The sequence below is a fragment of the Atractosteus spatula genome, chromosome 14 (assembly GCF_055471065.1).
Source record: "Atractosteus spatula isolate fAtrSpa1 chromosome 14, fAtrSpa1.hap1, whole genome shotgun sequence".
Classification (NCBI taxonomy): domain Eukaryota; kingdom Metazoa; phylum Chordata; class Actinopteri; order Semionotiformes; family Lepisosteidae; genus Atractosteus; species Atractosteus spatula.
This window is the reverse complement of record NC_142719.1, coordinates 9,751,389-9,768,135: the sequence shown is the minus strand read 5'-3', so window position 1 is coordinate 9,768,135 and position 16,747 is coordinate 9,751,389. Positions and strand designations below refer to the sequence as shown.

Genomic DNA, 16,747 nt, shown 5'->3' with positions numbered 1-16,747 from the left:
AAACATTACTTCTGACAAACTTATTGCCACTGGGGCCTACCAATGATTTCAGAAACAAGATACATGTAAATATAATGAAAAACATTCTGAAAGCACATTCTGTAATTTAGATAAAAAGTAACATACTTGTATACTAAAATTAATACTTTAGATAACATATGGGAGAGGTCAGTCCTCCAGGGTCAGGTTATAATTTATTACAATTTAAGCAGATAATTTGACTTCAAATAACCTAATTAGAGAAATTAAGATCGGGTAGGGGATGAAAACTAGAGGTAATACTAAAAAAAGTAGTTTAGGTAGGTACAGTAGCTGTGTCAGCATGCGTAGGCGGCAAATGAACAAGTAAAGGTTTATTCCATGCTTCTGCTGTGGAGCCTTCTTCGGGTGTCACACGTGTTTTATTTTTCTTCTCTTTTCAGCATGGAATACTAAAAAAGGTTTTGTAAAAATAGATGTAAATGCACTTGAACATACAGTAAAACGCATTTTAAAAATAATGATATTGAACCTTCAGGTTTGTTTTTGGTCTCATTTAAAGCAGCATCATCTGAAGAGCACGGAGAAGCTATTAAATCGATCCATTTAAGCCTGCGAGGAACTGATTTAGTTAGTTAGAAGTTGAGTTAGAATGGAAAACTGCAGATGCATCAGCTCCCTAGGATCAAGGCTGGACTTTTTCTTGTGATGACCCAATAAAATTTCCATCACTGATTGCTATTTCACTTTTGTACTCTTAGTAGTGTCCATGTTCACATTATAAAGATACATACAGTATGAATGCTCATTTCTCTCTGCAGTCTGTCTTAAGTGTACATTTCTCAGAATCTTCTGTGCAAGTGGCAATTGTTCTTTCCTGTATCGCACTGCAGGAGATACAATGTAATCTGAAATTACACTGGCCTTATGGATGGGTGTATATACTGTAGCAGGTGTAGTGATGTAATACTGTTTTATTTTCACATTTCTGGCAAGTTGCATGGAGCTGTACTTTATGTGCAATGTAGTCTACATTTTAAACTGCATGACCAAAACCAGAGGATGTGTTAATTTTGCTACCTGTATATCATGCTGTTATACACACACAAAAAAATGTAAGACGCAGACAAACCATACTTCATGTATCAAAACCCCTTTAACCATAGTTCATACAGTACATAATGGCTTCTCGATAACCCGCACTTCCGCCCTTAACTAAAGGAAATGACATCATAACCTGCCTTTGTGTTTCATTGGGAAGCGAAAGAGGCTCGAAATTTATTTCGTGGATTCAAATCGGTTGTTTTGTATCCAGGAGCTTTGGTAAAATTCCTTGTCTAGATCCCATTAAACAGAGACTAATACAGGAGGGAAATACGTCATATTAGTTCGTCGGTATGTATAATCCTGTGTACCAAGTTGATTTGGAAACGTGTGATTTCTGTTAAGCTTCCTCTTTGTTCTCGTTAGTTCAGATAACTGGTCTCCGCAGTGTATTAAAACGGTCGAATGGTTGACTTTTGAGCAAAGTCTTGTTTTTTTTTAACATGGCGATTATATTGCATTTAAATGATTGCAGCTAGTAAATTTAACTTATTGCTGTTAAGGGCTCTGGCATGTCTAATTTTGCACATTTAGATGAAGAACCAGGAATATATGAGTTAAACTAAGAATATAATGTTTTGCAGCCAAAAAATTTCACCTGTTTCTTCTTAATTGCCGACAAATGTATTTTTATATGATGTAAAACACCGCTTGTTCACATCACTCTACGGCGTATGAAACATTAGCGTGTTGTGATTCTAGTCCTCGGTTTAGAATTTTGCTCCTCCCCAAACTGCACTGTGCCCCATATATCTGTAGTGTAAAGTAATACATTTATTAAAAATATGGCATTTGTATTCACATAAATACCGTTAGTCGTGTGTTTTTACAGCGTTGATTTTGAAAAAAGTCACGGCGTTGAAATAGAAAATATACTCCTGTCAAAACAATGCTCCTGTGAACGCTCAAGTCCTGTAACATGCAAGGGTCTGAGTTTAAGGCGTCTTTTCCAGTTCATGGCAGTTTTTCTTGTCAGGCCTATACAGTACATCTCCTTTAGCAGATACAGATAAGGATTTCGTTTTTTGACATTGCTAATGCCCTGACTTTGTGCCACACTGTCTTTAGTAGCGTATTGTGAGGAGCTTTGTAGGTTCCACGGTGTCCTTAGGATCTGTCAGAAGACATTAACTAATTGGACAAGGCAGTGTGTTTAAGATTCAGTAGAATATGTGCTTGTTGCCTGTAACTCCACTGCATTGTTTCTGCAGGCAATGACAGCCTTGCCTTCGGCAGGGACCCGCATGCCCGGGCTGTCCCCACAGCACCCCCAGCCTGGGCAGCTCACCCAGGGCACCCCAGCCCAGCTACAGTCCGCCCTGCCCCCCCAGGCCGCGATGCGCGAGATCTCTCCCGTGTTCCTCTGCCGGATCGGCCAGGAAACAGTCCAGGACATTGTGACGCGGACCATGGAGATCTTTCAGATCACCAGGGCGACACAGGTAAAAACCACCTGTGGACCTCATTGCACTCTTTGGACTGCGAACTTCTTAATTTCCCCGTGGGCAAGCTGTGCAGGCTGTCCCTTTCATAGTAAATTCATTAGAAGGAACGTCTGCCCAAAACCTCCTTTTACATTGTCCAGCAGGAAATGCTTAACTTGGCTGAAACAGTTTTGTACATTTGTTAAAAATCCTGCTGCACCAGACTATTATTTACATTGATTTGGGCTATGTATATAATATATGAAAATTTTCATTTTGAATACACATGTTGATATTTTGACCCATCTGTATTTTGGAGTATATAAACTGGTATCGCCACTATAATAATAGATTCCTGCTTATCCCAGTGGATCCCACAGCACATTACATATAGATATAGGAGGGAACCCACTTCACGCTGTACTGAATTAGTGTAATGAAGGTGTGGCATGTTATTCTCTCACATCATTTTCTGTAACTGCTGTCTCTCACTGCTTTGCTTACTGTATATGGTTTGTGCGGAGGCCTCTGTCAATGTGCCTTGGCATCAAAGGAACAAGGTTAGTTCCGCTCTGAAAAGCAGAAATGTAAAAATGTTGAACGTGTTATACGACTCTGCATTACAATATGTGCATTGTCTCAGTCGCGCGATTGCTCAGAAACTTGGAGAAAGGTGTGAGATAAATCGACGGTCGTGCAATAACGGTAATGTGTTTCTTATTTTGTGGTTAGGTTAGTGGTGATTTTCATTGCTATATTTATTTTTTTGTTGTCAACCTGACATTTGGGCGAACGTTCCAAGGCTGGTCCAAAGTGAAGATGCCGACTGAACAATGGTAGCCTGCCATGCCCGTAATGACCTACACCTGAAGCTTCTTTGGATTTGACGTTTTTATCATTTTGTAACTTTTGCCAGCAAAAAAAAATATATCTTACAACATCTATGATTTTATAGAAATTTCTGTGCTTCCAGGGGCCTTCACGTAAACCTCTTTTCGGTTTTGTTTCAGTTGCCCAACGGCGTGACTCAGAGCCATGCGGTGTACCAGGAGCGATTCAACAAGCTGCAGGAGCACCTGCGCCAGCTGGCTCTGCTCTTCCGCAAGCTGCGCCTGCTCTACGAGCGCTGCATGGAGATGACCTCTGACCTCCATGAGACGCCCAGCGAGGTCTGCTCTTTTTTTTTTTGTCTCATTGTAAAATTGGCAACATATGTTCTTGGGTCGTTTCATTTTGTTTTTTTCTGAGCAGAGCATTGGGAGTTCTCTGCATTGTTGCCTAACTTGCAAATACCACATTATTCATTTCATTAAACATGCCAGTACATTTATGTGCTGTGGTGGTTTACACCCAAGTGAAACAGCATGTAGCCAGCCTCAAGTAGCTAAACAGCGCCACTCCTTGTTTCAGTCAAGTTTATTGATGCTGTATTTGCAAAACCTGGTATCTGGTATCCTTTTTACTGATCTAAAAAAAGGTTTGTGAATGGAAGAAAGTGAAAATCTACAAATATACTTTAAAAAGTAAAGTCCCACTTGCAGAAAGTGGATTTTCTTTTCCTGTTTTATAAATCTGCCCAATGCTTTCAAAGGCTCTGGTATGACTCACTTTTTTTTCCTGTCTTCACAGCTCATCCCTTACACCAGTGCGGAGGTAAGCATAGTGCCTGTGGAGCCCTGTAGCGTTGCCGTCACCCAGGAGCGTCAAGAAATAAGTGAGGTTAGTCATTTAATAATCCCAAGGAATTTTTTTGAGCTTGCATTACCTCTCCCTATTCCAGACATGATTAACCACAGTACAGAAGATCATTTTAGGAACCTAGGTTAATGCGGTTGATGCTGGATGAGGTAGTGAAACAGTAGGTGGCACACCACCCTCGTGACCGGAGATTCCAGATTAACGCCCAAGTATGCTAACAGAGAAGGCTGTTTGTGGTTGTTCTAAATTCTGTATTAATCCAACAAATAGGGTTCTTAGCCTTGGTAGCTCAAACAATTTAACTGGAATTCTCAGATTTCAAATAGATTTTCCCCTGTCGTGTAGTTAACACTACAGATAATCTGTATTGCCTGTTTAAAAGTCTGACGGGTCACAATAGAACTCTGGGCATGCCGTGCTACTGGTGTAGACTACATGAGTTTATTTGTAATTTAAGGATAGAGAAGCACTCTGTAAATGCAACTTTTTTTTATTTACTATGAAAGCATAGACTAAGTCTGGACATGGAGCAGACAGATGATCTATCGGAAACAAATCTTTGACAGATTATCCATGAAGAAGTAAATCCTGCACACGGCTCCTTTCAGCCACTTATAATATCAATACTTTATCAGATTAAATGTGCTCTTATTTCTTGTTTTGCATTTAAAAGCAAGTCTTTTTTGTGTTGTTCACAAACCTGTTCATCCAGCCCCACTGAGGTCAGATACCCAGGACATAACTCTATACTATTTACAAAGTCATGAATCAGGTGTATAGTGCTACACTACCATGGGTGTGGGGATGGTGGGTGTTTGCAGGCAGGTTCTGGTCCATTAGCCTTGAATTAGGAGGGGATGGCTTCTGCATACAGTACATTAAGTGTCCTGTGTGGTGATTGTGTTCAGAAGGTCAAGCAGAAGAACCAAGAGATGAAGGTGCTGATGGACCAGATGAGAAACCTGCTGTGGGACATCAATGCCATGCTGACCCTGAGGAAGTAACCTGAGGCCTGGAACAGCTGGCTGTGGTTTTATGCTCTCTTTCCCTTACAAACATTTTCCCAGTGTTGTTTCCTAATTGTCCCTTTGAAGCATTTGATGTGGACGGGTATCACAAATGGAGAACATTATTTTAACATGTTGATTGCACAAGAAGATCACCTGCCACATTAAATGCATATGCTTTTTTCACCAAAAGTAATAATAAAGTGTCATTAATGGTTTGACTATATCATTGCATCTTAACATATTGGATTTATATTTACCTGATACTTGGATTCCAATTAAAATGATACATTTTTCATCGTGGGTGGCTGTTGCCACTATTTAGTAAATAGTAAATGTGATTAGCAATTGTGCATGTTTCCAATATTAGGAAATCTGTATCTTTTTTTTTCCATGTCTTCTTATAGCGAGATGATTGATGTTGTTGCATTCAGGCATCTAAATTGGCAGGTTCCACTGTGCTGTTTCATCCATCATATATCAATTACACATTTATGTCTGTTTCAAGCAATACCTGATAACATCAAACATGAATCTTAAAGAAAAAATCTGGAAATAATAATGAGACAAAGAAGATAATCTCCCATTAGTCACCATCTTCTTTAAACGTATTCCTAACCAGCCACTGTTAATTTAAGCTTTGACTACAATACCAACTTTCCTTGAACTGAACTATTAGACTTCAACCACTAAACAATAGACACTATTCTGTGACAACATAGGAACCTTGCTCTTTGAGAGCAATCTGTTTGGTTTTGATGGAAGGTGAGATTATTTTTTTTTGCAGGGATGGGTTTTTTTTTGTTTAACCTTGTCTTTAATTTATGAAGCAAAGGGGGTAGGGTTTTGTGTTGAAACCCTTGACCTGTTTGGATTTTTTAATTCAATAATTGAAAAGGCAAAAATAACATCTGCTGTTATTAAGAGGTGAGAATGGATCTTCAGAATTGGCAATTCCTAATCTGGTGAGTAGAATTTCAAAAAATAAATAAACCTTTTAAAATGTATGCTGATGTCATTTCTGCGCTGAGCTCCAGAATTAAATACGGAGTTAAAGACGTAATTAGAAAGTACAACTGTTTATTGTGATTCCTGATAAGAAATTGTAATTGTAAGCTTTAATTCACAACAGCATAAAGGACTGTTCTGTTTTTGGATTGTCCTTCTTGTACGTCTAAACTGCTTGGCATAATTATAAACTATTGAAGATGTAAAATAGAATCTTTCTGTATTTTTTTACTGAAATAAATTGGAATATCCTTTGTATCTTTCTTCTTTCCAATGTATTTTTGTCCTAGCAGTAGTCTTTGAAATGTAGGCAGTAATGTGGTATAGATGTTTGGGCTATGGACTCAGTACTAGGATTTTGTGGGGTGCAGATGTTGTACCCTTGAGCTATGAACTTCACTCAGATTGATCCAGCTGTGTAAATGGGTACAAATGGAAGTTACTTTGGATAAAAGTAGAAGCCAGATAAATCAATCAACAATAACATTCTGCACTGCGCTGTAGTTTAGCTCAGTGCATCTAAATTTCATTAGGGCTGTAATAGAGAGAAGGCTGGTTGCTAGCTAGTGCCACATGCTGAAATGCTGACTACCTTGGTCTTTCCACATCGGGTTATAAACAGAAATTACATAATGATTGAAGGGTGTGCATGGGTCCCATAAGCATTTAACCATTAACATGACTCAGTTTGCTACCAGAATTGAATATCTTACTGTTGTCTTCTCTATCAGACAAGACTGCAGTGCAGATTAGGCTAACCTTCCCCTATCCTTTTATATCAAAATGTGTATGTGCATTGATTATACATACTGTATACTATATATATATAGTTATTTTGTTAGCAGAGTTTTATCTAAAGTAGCATACTTTAAAATGTAACGGTAAATAATTTATAGTTTGACCATGTTTTTCTAGTTTAAGAGGTTATACATGTTTCATAGTAGTAGTTTGAGATCCAAGGTTCTCCTGTAGCCATTTCTCTGGAGTCCAGTCACCCACCACCCTCACAAGAAACATACTGTATATTGTGAAAGTGTCCTCAAGTCTCCATACAAAACCATATACTCCTGTATTCCAACACAAGCCTTTTCTATGGGGAATGGTCTGCCCTGGTAACAATCCATTAATTTTGTAATCACCAAAACCAACAGGACGAGACCTCAGGTGAAGGGCTACATTTGTTCAGTTAAGGGTTTAATTGGACAGATCGAACTGCTCCACACAAATTAAAATCTTGTGTTGACTTGACGAGATCTACAAACTGTGTTGATTACAGCCTGTGCTGCGTTCACTTTCTGACACCTGTATTTAATCTCATACAATGGTTGTGGCGGTAGGATTCTAGCTGCTGGATTCTAGGCCATTAAAAATCTTTGCTACAGCGATTTCTGCTTTTTGTGGCAAATTATTTTTGTTCCATTTGAGGCCTTATATATACAGTTGAACCTCAATAAACTAATAATAGGATTTATTTTTTATTTCATGTTTTTCAGATCTTGAAAACTTTGGAGGTTGCCCTTTGTCTAACTAGTAACTTAAAATCTATGACTTTTAAATTTTGAGAAATTGAAGTAAGAAGCTTAGCTATTTGATAGAAAGCCATGTGGAGTGACCTCCAGGAACTGGATTAGGAGCATTTCTAATCTATATGTAGATCTTGCAAATTATCATAGGTTGTCTTATAGGAAATAACTCAACCACAGAGCAGTTGCTTTGGAGGAACAAAGCTTGAAGGCACTGCAGTTCTTATGGAACTAAGCAGAAGAGCAGAAGCAGAAGGAACAGTATTTTCTTCTACAGAACAAGGTAAATTTGAGTGTATAATATTCATAATATTAGTGCCATCAGTGAACACCACAAGGAAAACATATAGATTGACAGTATTCATATCAGCCAATTAAATTACTGCAGGGAGCGCTAAGAGCCACTCACTATTACTAGTTGATAGGGCAAATTGTATAGTATAAAAATGAAACCAGAGTCGAGCAAAACCATTTTTAATTTATTTGATTTTGCAGTTACAGTTGATCTTGGATTACTTTTGTCTTATTTTTTGCTTTTTAAACCATTTCAGAAATCACAAAAGCAACAATACTTTGTTCTCCCCTAATCTACAGCTCTTGCCATTTGCTAGGAAACAAAAGCAAAATGATAGAATGTTATTTGCTTTAGTCAGCCCATGGTGGCACTTAAGTCAAACCATAGATTTGTATCTCCTTTTTCTCATAGGTACTAATGACCCACATGGTCTGAAAAGATACTGCCGGTCAGCTTTACAGGACAAAACTGCTGTATTTGTCACTTAGTCTGTTTTGAGACAGTATAAAATGGCAAACTGTTTGTTTCCTAACAGTTAGGAGGCTTTTAGTTTCCTAATAGGAGTCTGATTGATTAATTTACTGGCCTTGAAATTTTAAAGTGAGATGCCAATGGGGTGATCAATGAAGCTTAGCCACTGGACCAGTGCCAAAAGGACTAACACTCAATTGTTTTATATTGGCACGGTCTTCAACACTGTTAGAGTCTTTCACTCTTGTCTAGATCAATAAGTCTAGATGTCTCTGTTGATCAGACACACTATAATAGAATGAAATAAATTACATCTTGTTTATTAGATAAAATGTTTATTATAGAAAATCAGTCATTATCCGGTAAGAATGTGAAATTTCCATTTATATTGCAATTAGTCTTCTTAGTGCAGGCTGAGCTATATGAGCACAAGTTCAAGCCTAGATCATGCCACTAGCCAGCTGGGATCGAGATAATAGCCTGGGATTAGTCGGCCTAGGCTCTCTCAGTTCTTGGTGGCGCAGCGCCCCCTGTGACCAGTGCTGTGCTTGCATTCTTTCCTGAATGTGGTCACTGGGATAATAGCTGCAAGCCAAAATACTCTAAGTATTCCAAATAGAGTGTGTACTACAAAATATTTGGCATTTCTATTATTCTAAATATTTTATTTAAAAAAATTACAGTCTTAACTGTATTTCATCTACTAATTATTTGCAATAATTAGTGTAGTGATAGGAATGTCAAAGTCAATACTTTGAATGTGGAGGAATTGACTGCCTGGGGAAGATATTTGAAAAAAAATCTTCAGTTTAACAGTAAATGGTTAAATAGCATATTTTTATGGAAGACTGGGGCTGTTAAACCTGCTCTCATACACTGTTTTTCATGAAAGTAAATCTTATCACGTTTACTGCCAAGTTCAAGAAATAGAATTTTAATGACAGATGGACATAGAACTGAAATTGAAGACATTTGCTTTTTCTCTTTTGACCTTCAGCAAACCACCATTAGTGTTAGTGGCTTTAGGCATTTTAGCTTACCAGTGACACTCCACCTTGATTTTAAATCTCATGTATCCAGGGTAGACATTCCTAGTTTGTAAAAGAAGACATTCTCGCAGGGATAACCTATAGGAGATCATCATTCTGTTTATTCAGTTTTACATACAATCTTACTTACAGAAGAGTGTATTTTTATTGTCAATCTGTAGAAAGAGTATTAATGCTTGGTTATAAGCCCATTGGCGACAGAGAGCTCATGTCCAGTTTGTGAAAAACGTGCCCACCTACAGGACGCCGAACCACATTGTAGTGCGTCTCTGTCACAGTTTCTCTCTCCCCAGCCTCTAGGTGCTAGGAAAGAATGGAAGGGAGGCTAGCCATGGCTCTTCCAGCTGCTTCTCTTAAATCCAAAATCTGGAACGACCATCCCTGAGTTGCGAGATGGGGGCGAGGGGGGTGCAGTGCTGGTCATTGTTGCTGCTAAAGGTGGGTAGCGCAGTCCCTGCCAGCCTACACCCTTCTCCCCAGTCTGTCCTTCAGGGGCGCTCGAGGTCCTTGTACTTCTTGCGCAGCACGGAGACCTGATCCTTGAAGAGAACGGGGTCCAGGCGGAACTGCGAGTGCGTGAGGGGCATGTAGCCGAACCAGCGGGCGAAAGCGTTGATGCAGTCCTGCCGTTGGGAAAAGTGATCAGGGTTCGCCCAGTGTGTGCTCTTCATTCCCTGAGGGAAGAGCGAAGACAACCATTAGCACAGCATCATGGGAGTCAGAAAACCTCTTTAGGAAGGGGCCAGGAAGGATTTTCTTGACTAATGCCCTTTTCACCCTGCTGATAAAATTAAAGTAGTTCCTAACCTTTGTTGTTCCCTCATGACTGATATTCTATTGATGTGATTGTTCTCATTAAATAAATTCCGGTATGGAGAAACAGGAATTCCACGTAATATTTGATTAGGCACAACAACATCCAGGAATTGAATGCTTTGTGAATGTTTGGAATATTTGGTGAGAAACATTTGGGTTAACCCACTTGGCTTGAAGCCCCTTCAGAGAGGAGTGAACCCAGGGGCAGCTGCAAGGTGGAGATGGAGTAGAGGAGGGATGCTTGAGACGAATGCAAAGGGAGGTGTTTACGTTCGATATGTACAGTATAGCGAATTTCATAGTGAGGGTGATTAGGAACAGCTGTGTGTTATTGACTTGTGATTGTTATCCCTCCCAAACTTCTGTTAATAACTTGTATTTTGTTTTTGTATTGTATTTAATCATTTGTCTGGAAAATTTGGGATGTAGGTTCATTTGAGCATTAGTGTTACTTGGCAAGGTTCTTGGATATTTTTACAGTTACTGGCTTTTGGCTAAGAAAATGCTTTTATGGAAAAACATTCTACATGCATTTTTTTGGTGCTACAAGAACTTCATTGGTGCTGCTCAGTTTTTTTTAATTCATCAATGGATTGTAAAAGTATATGGCAATACAAGTTTAATTTGTTAGTAATTGAGCTGATGTGAACAGTGGAGGTCAATACTGTAGATTTATATACTGCACATTCGTACACTACTACTATAAACTACTACAGATGCTCTTATTTAAAACATTTTCAGAAGTTTTTTTCAAAATTATTTTTGTATGTATTGCCTATTAAACTCTACTATAACTTATCTGTAACATGCTTTTGATTTTAAATACTGTTCCCAGTATGCAGCTAAATGATTCAGTACATCTATATCAATACATATGGTGCCCCCTCTCCAAAGAAATGAAGTGGTGAATACCTTTCAGAACAAATGTGCTACTTTTTGTTTACAACTGTGCCCATTACCTAATTCCAGGGGTCTCCGCCTCTTGTTGCATTGAGCTGGCTTTCATTTCAATCAAGCTTTCGGTTATTGAGCAAAAGGGAAACTGGCTTAATTAATTAAAATATTAAATCAATCTCCAAAAGAATCTACAATCCAAAATGCTTCTGCACACCTTCAAAAGGTTGAACAGTTTGGCTCATGACTATGTCAGTGAGCTATTACCCATACCCTTCACCTACATGTTGTTTGTGCTCTTCAGATTTTGCTTAGACCCAGTTATGTGGTCTGTTGCCCAAAGAGCGTAGAATGAGCTCCCAACCCGTATCTGATCTTGCAGTTAACTAAAAACTCTCTTTTATCTTTTAATTCTGCCTAATTTACTATTTTGTGTAATATACAACAATACAATTATCTGTAGCCAGTTATCAAAGACACCCTCAAAACCTGTAAGACTTGAGATGCCGGAGGACCAGAACTGGATACCACTGCTCTAGACTATAAAAGATAGTTACTGATGTTTTCTCTTGTAGAGTAATGAAGAAACACAATGTAAATTCTATATTCAAATTCAGGAACAGCTTTTATCCCATTTTCTATCGCAGGAAGAGGACTTGAAAGTCTGTGAGTGCATAAGATTCTGGTCCATTGCAGGACTCGGATACAGATGGATCAATCTGCATGAGAACTGCAACCCTCAGCCCACATTAGTCGGGAGGTCAGAGCTTGTCGTTGCTCTTCTGCCCCGCCCCTTTTTGACTGAAGATCATGCAGTTGTAACTCACCTGTTGGCCCTGCACCTCCTTGTACTGCTTCCTCTGTGTGACCTTGATTGGTGGGAGCCTGGTGACAGCTGACACCAGGAAGTTCATCAGGATGTCCTCGCAGTTGGCTGTCTGGTCAACGAGGTTGCGCAGAGTGGCAGGGAGGTAGTGTGTGAAGAGGTGGTGATAGTACCTATGTACAGAGAGACCATTGTGAGAAGTGTGGGATCATTACAGCGGTGAGATCATGATCTGGCTCTACGGCTGCAGAGTATATAGGACACCTCATGTACTACAAGAGCTGAAGGGCTTTTGTCTTTGCTCTTCATCTCTGATTTAATTGGAGATAGTTTGCAATAACCAAACTTTGAGTGGTTTATAGGGTTAGATTACCTGTGGTAGAAGGCTGCCCCAGTCAGCACAATCGAGTACTCATTGGTCCATTTGGAGGTGTAGCCCCAGAGCTGCTTGCTACTGTCCCAGAAGTGACTGCGGGGAGGATATCCCACGATCCGATCTGGGAAGCTGCGCCACACCAGGAAGGCAAAGTTCACCTGCAGAAAAAAGGATGTGAGGTTTTGTTTTTTTTTTTCATTCCTTGTTGTTTTTATTTCTTCATTATTATGAAGTGAAGATCATAATCTCAGTATAACACCAGGTAGAAATGGGGCCTTTAATTTTTGTTATAATGGAAAGAGTATTTAGATATGGATTTATAGACAATCTTATGAGTTAGTCAGCCTGGGGGAAAATCTATTCCCTGTTTCATAAAAAAATGGAACAGCTGGTCCTGCAAGCAACCCTGATTATGTGGGCTTGAGAAGTATATTTACAAGCTTTTCCCGAGCGGAGCACACTGACTGAATACTGAATAATATTCTTTTTGCATTTTATTTTGTAGTCTGATTTAATCATCTTCATGATGTCTCACAAGTTAATATGCCAGCAGCCATATCAACCTACAACTCACGACTGGCAACCTACTGAAGATAAACTGGTGTGAGCCTGGTCAGTACTTGGATGGGAGATGGGAAACCTTCTGGGAAAAACTAAGGTTGCTGCTGGAAGATGTATTAGAGGGGCCAGTAGGGGGCACTCACCCTGCTGTCTGTGTGGGTCCTAAAGCCCCAGTATAGTGATGTAAATGGATGAGATGTAAAACCAAGGTCCTGACTCTCTGTGGTCAATAAAAATCCCAGGGCGTTTTTTGAAAAGAGTAGGGGTGTTACCCCATCGTCCTGGCCAAATGTCCCATTGGTCTTTACCAGGATGTAAGTCATCCATGAGCTAGAATAAATAATGAGTAACTCCTGCCTCCTACTGTAGTTTACTGTTATACGAACATAATTTGACATCAAGTGACAGACAAGTACCAACTAGTATTAATTACAGTACTAACTGTATTTGTATTGTATTAAAGTAATCAAGCATTTATCATTAATTGCAAAATTACATAAAAGAAAACTGGTTCTGGGATTTAAATTTAGATCAGACAACAGCTAGTTAATATTGTATGATGCAACCCAGGCCTTTCAATATTGTAAGGCAGGGGTCTCACTGCCTTCTTAAATTCTCAGCTTCAGCTACAGTATTTTTTTGTTGAACAGAAATACATCTTATATAAAGCTGCCCTTGCAGATGATCCCTTAAAACATACAATTCTTTCCAGATTACCACTTTTAAGCATTTGTGGATGGGGATGTATTACAATTGCAGAATTAATTGAGTCTGTTAAGTACCTCGATAGAATAAAAACCAGAAGACACTGCAACTCTCCAGGGAATGAATGTGAGACCACTGCTCTGAAGGTATTTACTAGAATCTGAATGATACAGCATCTGCACACTCAAGAGCAAATTCAAAGGCCATAGGACTCACCTCACTTGTCAGCAGAACAGCATCTTCATCGAGACTCAAAACGGCATCTGTCTCAATGGCACTATGGGGCAGGAAGTGACTACTAACCTGAGGGAGGTCACAAAAAAGAACCCAGGAAATGGTTTGGCTTGAAAGCGTTTTTGAAAAGTAGAGCAAGGATTTTCCCAGGCGCTAACATTCACTCTTGTTACTTTTGCTCCTTATAGTGTTTCAAGTTCAAGTTTATTGTCATTATACTCATACACAGGTACTGTATATGGTACAACGAAATGCTATTTAACTAGCTCTTCGGTAAGTAGTACAAAGAAACAACAATACAATTGTATAAGAAAGACAGAGACAACAGGCAATGTGCAAAACAACAACAGGAAACAGGTAATGTGCAAAACAAAATCAATTGTGCAAAATCATACATCAACAGAATGAAATAAAGGACAGAAAATTATGGGGAGTGAACTTCTTGACATGTGAGGTAGATTTCACTGTGTGTTTGAGGTTCAGTCAAGTCCCAGGAAAGGGTGGCATTATCTTTGTGTGCACACATTCGGTAATGTTATGACTTACTTTCTTTTTCCCATCCAAGATGGTCAGAGGCACTGGTGTTTGGGGCCACTTGCTCCTGGGCGGTGGAGGCTTCTCACAGTTCCACAGAATAATGATCTGAAAGGAAAGGGGTGACTTGGCTGCACAGCAAGGAAATTATCAGCCCTCATCAGTGGTAAGTGCTGAAACCGTGTTTTCATTAATCACAGTGCCTTGGTTGAGTTCCTAGCTGTCCTACTTTCCTTTCTCCCTTGCTATCAAAACAAATCAGGTGACCTTGATGAACCTCAATACGCTTGATATAGATTGCTCCAACCATATTATTTCACTGGTACACTGGTTGCCCCTAAATGTAAATTAATTAGCACCCTTCACAATACAAAGGAGTAATTACCCCTCAAAAGACACTTTCATTAACACAAAATTCTATGCTTGCAAAGCTTCATAAGATTGTACTGTAGGTGTACCTGCAGATATATTTCCCCACATTCATCTTCCACTATGAAGCAATTGCTAGACAAATCACCCTTTGACCTTGTTTTGACATCAACAGAGAAAGGTTAAGCAATTAAGCACATTAGTTTATGAATGCAGAGTTAATTAATTAATTAATTAATCATTCACTGATTAATGGACTAACAATGTATTTGATTCTGCAGTCACTGGGCTTGTGAATAAGCCCTTCAATGCTGTATAGTACCTGTGAACAGTACTTTGACTTGGACACCACTTGGAGGAGCTTCATGATTGGCTGTGACTGTGAGACCAAAGGTGAGACAGCGTGGATAACAGCAGTGAATTCCTGCCCGGGACTGAGACCTGAGAGAGACAGATCAGGAGGCAGAGGGAAAGGGGGGTAAGTGGAGACCAAAAGACGGACAGCGTATATGCAAGGTGAACAGGGCAGTGGAATAATGGTGCATCTGGCTTTCTCAAAACTGTAGTCATCCATCACACAGAGAGCTCTTCACATCCTAATGTGGACTATTACAGTGCTGTAATGTTGGCTGCCATTGAAGTAAGTTGCGAGGGAAAGATGAATGAGATTTATATATAAAAGCCATTTCTTTAAGGTGAGATGGTTAAATAAATGCCCTTCACTACTAAACAAGTAATGTGTGCCATTCCCATCGATCCAGAATTGATGCAACACATAGGCCTGTTACATAAGTAACACATAAGCCTGTGCCAGAGCAAAATTTCTGCCATCTGGATAAATGGGTAATGCTGACAAATATGTATATGTGAGTAAGAGCTACTTTAGTTAAGAAAGTGTATCCTTCCTCAGTTCTCTTGTTCAATACGATGAACACCTCTGTACTTGACGTTTACTGACTTACAGTGTGCTTTTACTGTACTTCTTCTTTCATTACAGGAAGATTCCTAATGATACAATCTTTCATTACAGGAAGATTCCTAATGATACAATCCAAGCTACTGATTGCAAATTAAAGAACTGAAGGATCCAAAAATGAATTTGAATATATGGCTAATGAAGAAAACCCTATGCTGAATCGTCTTGAATGTTAATCCCCCCCATATCTTTTTAGACCTTTAAAACTGCTTTCAGCAGGTACCCTTGCAGCTACTTGTAAAATGATTACGCTATTACGAGAACAGTAACCGCAATTGTTTTAGGACACAAAAATAATTGGGAAGCTTGAACTGGCTTCATGAAGATGGATTGAGGGCTCAGCTGTAAGAAAAACCAGAACGCGGGACTGTCCCAAGGATGCCCCAGGACCTCCCTGCCATCTCTCCCACAGTCTCACCCTGGCTTGGGTAGTAGAAAGGGAAGTGTCCCAGATGGGTTGAATACTCTGGCAGGACCAGCAGACCTCCAGGCAGGGCGTTCCACATCAGCTTGTTGCGAGAAATGTGTGAGAACACGCGGTCCTTTATGATCTAGGAAGACAGAAACAGCAATGCCGAACAGTGGTCGGGATGGGACTTTTTATTTTCACCTACAGAAAGTACAACAACACACTCTAGCCTTCACAGGAGGCAGTGCTCTCTAGATTCCACTGAGCCACTAACCACCCTGCAAGTTCACTTTCTTGTTCATCTAATTGTACCAGTAATATGATATGCAGTCCAGTTATCTCTAAACCAAAAGAAGTAAGTGAGAGATCCATAGGATGATGGGTCTGTTGGTTTTTATGCAGAATTTGGGGTTGCCTGCTCATGTTGCAAAATCAAATGCACTTCATCTTATCAAGATAGAAATATTAAGTTGAAGGCATTTAAAGACA

The 16,747-nt window shown here is 39.5% G+C and overlaps 2 protein-coding genes across 5 annotated transcripts in view; one reads left to right on the top strand and one right to left on the bottom strand.

Annotated features, from left to right (window-relative positions):
* The first annotated feature begins 1,200 nt into the window (after nucleotides 1-1,200).
* On the top strand, nucleotides 1,201-6,478 carry LOC148820587 (mediator of RNA polymerase II transcription subunit 30). The gene is made up of 5 exons (XM_088932558.1): nucleotides 1,201-1,374; nucleotides 2,295-2,525; nucleotides 3,518-3,676; nucleotides 4,137-4,226; nucleotides 5,114-6,478. The coding sequence occupies exons 2-5, from the start codon at nucleotides 2,298-2,300 to the stop codon at nucleotides 5,207-5,209; spliced, it is 573 nt and encodes a 190-aa protein (XP_088788684.1). The 5' UTR covers nucleotides 1,201-1,374; nucleotides 2,295-2,297; the 3' UTR covers nucleotides 5,210-6,478.
* Nucleotides 6,479-9,632: 3,154 nt separating this feature from the next.
* ext1c (exostoses (multiple) 1c) overlaps nucleotides 9,633-16,747 on the bottom strand; it is a 109,249-nt gene continuing 102,134 nt past the window's right edge. For all 4 annotated transcript variants that reach the window (XM_088932370.1, XM_088932373.1, XM_088932374.1 and 1 more), the window contains 7 exons: nucleotides 16,268-16,400; nucleotides 15,196-15,314; nucleotides 14,517-14,612; nucleotides 13,953-14,039; nucleotides 12,468-12,628; nucleotides 12,096-12,267; nucleotides 9,633-10,232 (listed from right to left, as the gene is read on the bottom strand). In XM_088932370.1, the coding sequence (XP_088788496.1) occupies nucleotides 10,047-10,232; nucleotides 12,096-12,267; nucleotides 12,468-12,628; nucleotides 13,953-14,039; nucleotides 14,517-14,612; nucleotides 15,196-15,314; nucleotides 16,268-16,400 (954 nt within the window). In that variant the 3' untranslated portion in view covers nucleotides 9,633-10,046. The remainder of the gene's footprint in view (nucleotides 10,233-12,095; nucleotides 12,268-12,467; nucleotides 12,629-13,952; nucleotides 14,040-14,516; nucleotides 14,613-15,195; nucleotides 15,315-16,267; nucleotides 16,401-16,747) is intronic.